The 7,864-nt window shown below is 40.5% G+C and overlaps 2 protein-coding genes across 2 annotated transcripts; both read right to left on the bottom strand.

The window, feature by feature from the left end:
* Positions 1-2,343: 2,343 nt before the first annotated feature.
* Positions 2,344-4,080, bottom strand: LOC116044674 (gamma-crystallin M3-like). Its single transcript, XM_031292084.2, has 3 exons — positions 3,955-4,080; positions 3,502-3,744; positions 2,344-2,842 (listed from the first exon to the last, which is right to left on the bottom strand). Exons 1-3 carry the CDS (start codon positions 4,015-4,017, stop codon positions 2,570-2,572), a joined length of 579 nt encoding a protein of 192 aa, XP_031147944.1. The 5' UTR covers positions 4,018-4,080; the 3' UTR covers positions 2,344-2,569.
* A 2,472-nt stretch (positions 4,081-6,552) lies between these two features.
* On the bottom strand, positions 6,553-7,671 carry LOC116044738 (gamma-crystallin M3-like). Its single transcript, XM_031292172.2, has 3 exons — positions 7,465-7,671; positions 7,044-7,306; positions 6,553-6,888 (listed from the first exon to the last, which is right to left on the bottom strand). The coding sequence occupies exons 2-3, from the start codon at positions 7,236-7,238 to the stop codon at positions 6,610-6,612; spliced, it is 474 nt and encodes a 157-aa protein (XP_031148032.1). The 5' UTR covers positions 7,239-7,306; positions 7,465-7,671; the 3' UTR covers positions 6,553-6,609.
* Between the last annotated feature and the right edge of the window lie 193 nt (positions 7,672-7,864).

Raw genomic sequence — 7,864 nt, 5'->3', positions numbered from 1 at the left:
TAAAGGCAGACAAACTGAATATGTGACATAATCTGTGTGACAAATCACTGGGAGATGTTATGAGAAGGTCATTATATTTTATATTATTATTTCTCATGGCAAAAGCAACAGTCTCAATTTGTCTGCATGTAAATATGACCAAGTCAAAAAATATAGGTAATACAAGTTTTTTACAAGTTACTGTATTTGTAGACCTGCACAAATGTCATCCACTATAACCGTAGACTGTGTAAAAACAATTTCCAGCAGGGGGCGACTCCAATGGTTGCAAAAAGAAGTCTGTTTCTATAGAAGTCTATGGGGACATGACTCTACTTCTCACTTGATTTATTACCTCAGTAAACATTTTCATGAGTTTATGGTCTCAATCGGTACGTTCACATATTCTTCAATACAACATGATGTTCATTTTGTAAATTATGCTCCCATTTATTTTAAAATTGACGAAGCAGGGGATGCTTTGGGGCGTGGCTACACCGACCTGTCAATCAGCGTTGTCTGCGTTTTTCTGCCAGTAAATCTCCACTGGATGACTCAGTTCGGAAGAGTTGGAAATCGGCAACTTTCCCTCTTTAGCGTTTAGCTTAGCGCATCGCCATTGCAACCATAAACAACACTGACTTGGCAGTGTCATCCTCCCCAGCTTCACCCTTTCGTCAAAATCGTCATGTCCGGTTTTAAAAAACCAAGATGGCGACGGCTATATTGCCAAACTATAGCATGGGTAGGCCCCCGGGAAGGAAATTTGCATTTCCTAGGAAGGTGAAGGCATGACCTGCCCTACTCTCCCTCTGATTGGCTAATACTTGTTGCCTTTGGTGGTTGGATTGGTAAGGTTTAGGCCAGGGGTGGCGAACCTGTGGCTCTTGAGCCGTATGCGGCTCTTTGCCTGCTCCTGTGAGGCTCTTACTGTGTGGCTGGGGGCTGTGTCATTGGTTGTTTTTAACTTTTCTGAAACATACAGTATTTCAGATAAGTAAAAAAAAACCACATTTGAATGCATCTGCCAATACTGCCAATTATTTTAAAATGGAAAATAATGCAGCAGAGTTTTGAGGACAGATTCTGCAACCTGAGGAAAAACAGCGGCCACAGATCACTTTCCTCGTTAACCCTTTCACTGCTGAATCCGATTGTTTGAAAGCCCCTTTAGTGACAAATGAGTGAGAGAGTTCTTCGAGTGGCCACAACCGAGTTCAAGCAAGACCTGAAAAGGATTATGGATAACAAAGACTGTCAGGTTTCCCACTGAGTCAATCTAAGTGAGAAAAAAAACTATGAAAACTGCTATGTATTATGACTGTCATTAGATCTGGAAGACACTGTTGCTGTTGTAGTGTGGACGTGCATGTGTTGTGTGGCTTTTTGCTATGGTGAGTTTTTTTTTGTGGCTCTTTATACCTAACTGGTTGGCCACCCCTGGTTTAGGCATAAACATAGAATTCCAGGGTAAACTAATGAGAGGCAGAGTACGGCGGGACATGCCTTCGCCATTCAGGGAAACGCAAATTCGCCTCCAGAAAGTGTGCTGGACATTGAACATTATTTGACATAGTGCCCAAACAGGGGAATTACAACTGTGTCCATCATGAAATGGGGCCCAAAAAACTTGGAGAAAGAGACATCTTCAAATCAGTGGATCAATTTTTTCGAGCGTCACAATCCCACAAAATGACTCATTTCACAATCAGAATTTGATCCATTCGGTCCGATGACATTTAGAAAGTTTAAAAGAGACGCACAATTAAATCATTTAATATCCATTCAAGTTAGTGGAGCCCTAAACCAGAAGTAGCCGGCTCGGACGACTGAGGTCTCAGTGCAGAAGCAGCACTGATCATCGGGGTCATTTTATATGAGGATGTTGAAATTTTTTTTTATACATCCATGGATGTATTAACTCAAGGCTTCAAAACGGCAGTCCACAAACCAATGAGTGATGTCACTGATGTTACATCCACTATTTCTACAGTCTATGACTATAACTTAACATCGCAATAGCATCATTCATTAACATAGATTGCATATACGTACACCCACAAAAAATATAAAGCAGGGATTTTAGTGTTACCAAAATATAGTCTGCTGCTGTGCTGTATACTCATATTTGAGATGTTATATATTCACATTGCTGTAAATTTGCTATACATGCTTTCACCACCAAGTTTGCACTTGTATTTGTGTTTTAGTAAATCTTTGGGAAATAACCTTTTTAGCATTTCATATTAGTTGATTCTAATACAGACATGAACTGTATGTTAATCTATTTATGTAACTAAATACCAGTGACTGGCCAAACAGTCACTTAATCAAAATTGTGTTCAGGACAAAATTCACACAAAATATGCAGCAAATCATTTTATTGTGTGCATCACACAGTTATAGAGGTAAATTCATCGTGGCTGGATTGCACAGTACAACTGGAACTACATGCAAACAATGCACAAATCACAGTTTCAGGATAAAAACAAAGCTCCTTCATTTTTGCCTCCCTCTTCGACATCTTGTTAATGTTAATAAAACAAAAGCATCTGCAAAACCTATTAGCTAAATGTAAGCGATTAGACAGTTAAGATTCAGTGATGCGTCTGACTGAGTTGAACCTCGTGTCATCGCTGCTAATCTCTTTGAGGTTCCTGTACTTTCCTGGTTTCAGATAAAACATCTTGCCTTCGTAGTTTGGCTGCTCGAACATCAACCAGTAGCCTTCCATCACGTTGCAGGACTGCATGTCAGATATGTGATAGTGATCCTGGATGGAGTCGCAGTCATCAGTCAGTTCATGCATCTGCCCCTCAAAGTTCGCTCTCTCGTAGATCCTCATCTTAAAGGGCCCCTTGTGCTGTTAATGTACAAAATGTCAAATGATATATATGCATGAGTCATGGTGTTTGGTGCTGGTGTATGGTGCTGTTTAGAGTTTCACCTAGCTGCTTAGATGTTAACACCTAAGTTCCAAAAACAGCTCAAGATCCTGCTAGGAAATAGGAACCAACTCTATTTAGCAATCAACTTGTTTGCCATGCCAAATGAGAAGCTAAATATCCATTTAAACATCTTAAAAGTCGTCCTGTTGAGAAATATATGAATAAAAATGCAGCATTGGCTGCAGCGTTAACAAAACAAAAAAAGGTATTGCTAGCTAGCCCACTAGCTACAAGACAGAATAAAGTTGATCTTTGACACATAGAAATCTTAAACCAATGGCCCCTTTTTTCCCAGAGCTTACAACCACATCCCATTTTCTTAATCAGCAGATGGAGTTTGCACAGTTGTCATGGAGATATCAAGACTGTGAAATATACATAAAAGCTGAGAGAAAACCTAGTATAAGGTCCTCTAGTTCAGAGCTAACAGCCCCCCACCCCTAAACAATCCTGGAAATATCACTAGAGGTGCAGAAGAGAAACTGATCCCAATATCCTCATCTGATTCTGCGTAAGACAGCAACCAAACATATTTCTCATGCCCATGTCATAGTAATATTGTGCTCATATTTACCACAGGGACGATGCGGCAGGACTGAATGCAGTCATTGAAGCCGATGGTATTCTGATACTCGGGGTACTCTCCCCTGGTCAGGAGGTACTGCTGGCCCGTGTAGTTGGGCTGGTCGTAGACCATGAACGTCCCACTCTCCACCTTGCAGGAGCTGCATCGGCTCAGGTGGGAGGTGATTTCAGAGCAGTCGCTGATGCACTCATACGAGCGGCCCTGGAAGTTTCTCCCCTCGAAGAAGACTATCTAGAGAGAAAAAACACAGATTGTATCATGCATTAGGAAAACCTCCGGAGTTAAGGGCTCAAGTGTGATTATCATAAACTAACACAAATCACACTGATACGTTATGTGCTACAGTATTTTGGGACATATACAGTATAAAGCTATGGTTGAGCTTGATGCAGTATCTGCATCAGTTAGTAGGCTGGTGCAGTGATCTGTACCCTTCATTACCTTTCCGCTCATGGTCATTTGATTTCTGTTCTTCCCACTGGCGCGCTGCCTTTTATGCATCATGTGACATCAAAAGAATCTGCCCCTCAATTGTGCAAACTAACTGAGTCAGCTCATCAGCATGGAAGTCCCTACTGTATTATACATCAACGCTGGAACAGATTAAACCGTATTGGTGCAGATTTCACAGTGACAAAGCAAACTCTGGTTATTGCATTACTTTTGTTTCCTTGTGCATTTTCATTATTAGACACATTTATGTTTAGATAACATTATACAACAGACATGCAGACAGATGCAAGATTAAATTAAATGTTTTGATTTAAAGCTAAAATATGCAACTTTTGAAAGCAGACCTAACACAATTCTCCTTTTACAAATGTTGATTTCATGAGAAATAAAACACACCATTGCACAGTGTAATACTGCTACAGCCTTACTTGGTCTGGTATAGCCAGTAGCTTATGGTGGCTTATGTTAGCAAACTTTTTGATTATGATAGACATTGCTGTTTAATTGACATTCCTGAGTCAATTCACTAACATCATCATTTACATACCTTTAACATGTTTCATTATGTTACAAATAAACATTTATATGGTTGTTAAGTAAAAGTAACACAAGAAGTAAACGGCGTTCCTCACTAGGAGACATGTTTGTTCTATTATGCTGTGATTACCACCAAATTGACATAATCTCTGTGTGCAAAACATCTCATTGTTGCCCAAAAGAAGAATCCCAATATCATTTGTGTCCTGATTATCCTTTCTTGTGTGTCACTATGAGGCCAAAATGTCCACTTGTGCAAAATGTAATTAGCAGATCACTATAGTATTTTCTGAACACATTCATGCTCCTCAGAGGATGAAACCTTCCTATTTTGGACACTCTGTTAGTGTCCCTCTAGCACCCCCCTTAGGACAGCTTTGTACACAAGATATCTTCTCAAAATATAACATGCAAAGATTCTATAAGAACCTTGAATCATATTGTAATTCAAGTGGACTAAGAGAAAACTAAACTTCCGCATGTCTTCTTGGCTCTGTTTTCAGTCTTTAGAAAATCTAGCCTGTGACGGGAGACCAAACATAGGTCATTTCAGAGAGAGGGCGTTCCTATTGGCTGTTCGACAAATGCAGATGCACCTGCATGTCCCTTAAGATGAAAGGTGAAAGCCTCAATGGTGGAAAATCCTGCAGAAAAAGTAGTTTTGCCTACGCAAACCGTTTCAGAGACATAGAGAAAATGTTGCTCATAGTTTATCCTTCTAGGCTCACGGCTGCGGCTAATTCAAGTTCGTGTTTATGTAGCTAGCTAGCCTTGAATCACAGTATGTCATCTCAAAGGGCTTTACAGGCACACAAGTTTGCAAATAAAACAGGATGGTAATTATAATAGATTGCTGCTAAATAACAGCATTGGGATTCACAATCACATTGGAAGGATTAAAATGAATGTACAGGTTACTCTGTGTGTGCATCTGCCTATTCCCGTCTGGTGGGAGAGGAGAGCTGCAGGAGTAGGGCTGTATTTTCACATTCTGGGGTTTTCCTTCCCAGAAAACTACCTACCCTAGCTTTAATAACCACATGACATTTCCTTTATCGCCACCGTCAGGATAGACTTTGCATGGCAAGACTCCAAAAATAGAAAATTCATCACTTTGTTGTCATAAAGTTGCTGTAAGTGCTATCCGTCTTCACTGGTATTATGTATCAGTACTGGAAATTGAAACAAAAGCCCACTATTAATATTATAATATTTACTCAATGCCATGCGAAATGTAATTACAATGAATCATAAAGAAAAATGGCATTGTATACATTTCAGTTTTAGTTTTGGCAAAGGTGAAATACATACAAAATATCCATTGCTATTATGATGTTATTATTATAAATGATGTTGTTTTTTTTTTCACTGTAAAACTATGCACACAAAATGGCGCTGGGGTGCTGTGGTCAAAGTTGAACCAGGAAGTTGTTCTGCAATGCTGTAATGAAATGGATGTTTACAATAGACAATCTAAGTAATATCTTCATGTTATGTACGGAATGAGGAGCAGTTGCAATAATGGTGGGGATCTTGGGAATTTATCAAGTCCGGTAAAAAAGTGAACCACCAAAACATGCAAAATGGAGGTGTGATGAGTTGCCTGTTGAGGAATGTGAGGCATACATGACATATACATAGTACTACATTGTAATATTAGCATAACAAAAATAAACTAGAAGAATGACTCGGCTGTTCTCAAAGAAATTTTCGCAACATGTTGACATTTATTTACTGAATGTACCAGCATACCAGTAGCCTCGTGAGACCGTCCTGATCTCGCGAGCTCCAGTTTTCCACTCACAGATCAGTCTGGCATCTTGAGACAGAGAAAATTTGGAACCGTTCGCCAAACGACCGACCAATCAGCGTTGGTTTTGAGGCTGGTTTAGGTGTGACGCAACGAGAAGCGACTGTTCAGTCTAAACAACATGGCGGCTTCCACGGATGAGATGAGCATAGCTCATCAAATTGTGCCCCTTGCACCACTGCTACATTGCAAAGCATGTAGTCTTACCCCATATAAAGAAAAGTACAAAACAGCAGAGAAATACTTCAAAATATGATTTTAATATTTCACCCACGGTTTCTTTAAGTGAACGACAATCAGCACATACCCATGATGCGCCTGATTGAGCTGATTTTCATTATGTTGCTCACTCCTGAGTCTCTGAGGTTCCTGTACTCTCCTGGCCTCACGAGCATCATCCGGCCTCTGTAGTTGGGCTGCTCAAACATCAGCCAGTGGCCGTCCATCACGTTGCAGGACTGGCAGTCAGACATTAAGTAACAATCCTGGAGAGACTCGCAATCGTCCATTAGCTCGTGCATCTGGCCTCCGTAGTTCTCCCTTTCGTAGATCTTCATCCTGAACTGCCCCATGTGCTGTTGGAGGAAGACAAGACATGATATCAGTCCATCGGTTAGACTACCTTTCTTGCTCACGAGCCTGTTCTGGAAGCAGGGTTAGTTTTACCTAAGTTTACCTAACATGCATGTCTTTGGACTGTGGTTGGACCACAACCATCAAAATGTCTTACCATGGGGATCATGCGACAGGAGTGGACAGTGTCCATCATCGCCATGCCCGTCATGCCCATCATGCTCCCCATGCGCTGAATATCTGAGTACTCCCCTCTCTTCAAGAAGATCTGATTTCCCATGAAGTTGGGGCGTTCGTACACCATGAAGCACCCGTTGTCCACCCTGCAGGAGTTGCAGCGCTTCAGGTGCATGTGGATGTCGGAGCAGTGGCTGCTGCACTCGTAGGACCCTGGAAGTTCCTGTCCTCATAGAAAATAATCTGCAGCAAAAAAACAGACAGGAAACTTAGTCATTGCATAACTTTGCATAACAGTTTGGACCATACACATACTATACATACATGTAAACTATTAAGCAATTTATTACTTCTACAGCACCAGATGTTCCAACATGATACAAACATATGCTAAATATTACCCTGGTCATGGTGACACTTTTAGTTTTTGCAATTGATGCCAACCCAGCACCACTTTTATATAGATTATCAGCTGCAGACCACCTTGCACAGCTTTGTGTGAAACATCATGACTCATCACGAGGTGCACGTGGGCCTGCATTAATATTATTATTATATATTGTTATTTTTGTATGTTGAATATAGTTTTGGGAGACAATTCAGGTCATAACAGAAGCAAAATGTTCCTCAAATGATGTTATATTAATAGCATTTTTACTTTTCCAAAGCTTTGTTTTGTGGCATTTGTTGAATGCCTTTAGTGTAACCATAAAGTTCGGACTCTTCTTCAGATCTGATATTCAATCACACCACATTTCTACAGACGAGATGTGAATTACATAGTTCAAGTTTCTGGAAGCT

Source organism: Sander lucioperca, chromosome 24, assembly GCF_008315115.2.
Source record: "Sander lucioperca isolate FBNREF2018 chromosome 24, SLUC_FBN_1.2, whole genome shotgun sequence".
Lineage (NCBI taxonomy): Eukaryota > Metazoa > Chordata > Actinopteri > Perciformes > Percidae > Sander > Sander lucioperca.
Note: the sequence above shows the minus strand (reverse complement) of the source record. Positions and strands in the feature narration are given on the sequence as shown.

What these genes read in the sequence shown, in the direction of transcription:
- LOC116044674 (XM_031292084.2), bottom strand. Translation starts at nt 4,017, where the DNA reads ATGATGCATAAAAGGCAGCGCGCCAGTGGGAAGAACAGAAATCAAATG. An exon ending in AAATGACCATGAGCGGAAAG is followed by an intron (nt 3,745 to 3,954) that starts GTAATGAAGGGT and finishes TTTTCTCTCTAG; the next exon opens with ATAGTCTTCTTCGAGGGGAG. An exon ending in CCTGCCGCATCGTCCCTGTG is followed by an intron (nt 2,843 to 3,501) that starts GTAAATATGAGC and finishes GTACATTAACAG; the next exon opens with CACAAGGGGCCCTTTAAGAT.
- LOC116044738 (XM_031292172.2), bottom strand. Translation starts at nt 7,238, where the DNA reads ATGCACCTGAAGCGCTGCAACTCCTGCAGGGTGGACAACGGGTGCTTC. An exon ending in CCTGTCGCATGATCCCCATG is followed by an intron (nt 6,889 to 7,043) that starts GTAAGACATTTT and finishes TTCCTCCAACAG; the next exon opens with CACATGGGGCAGTTCAGGAT.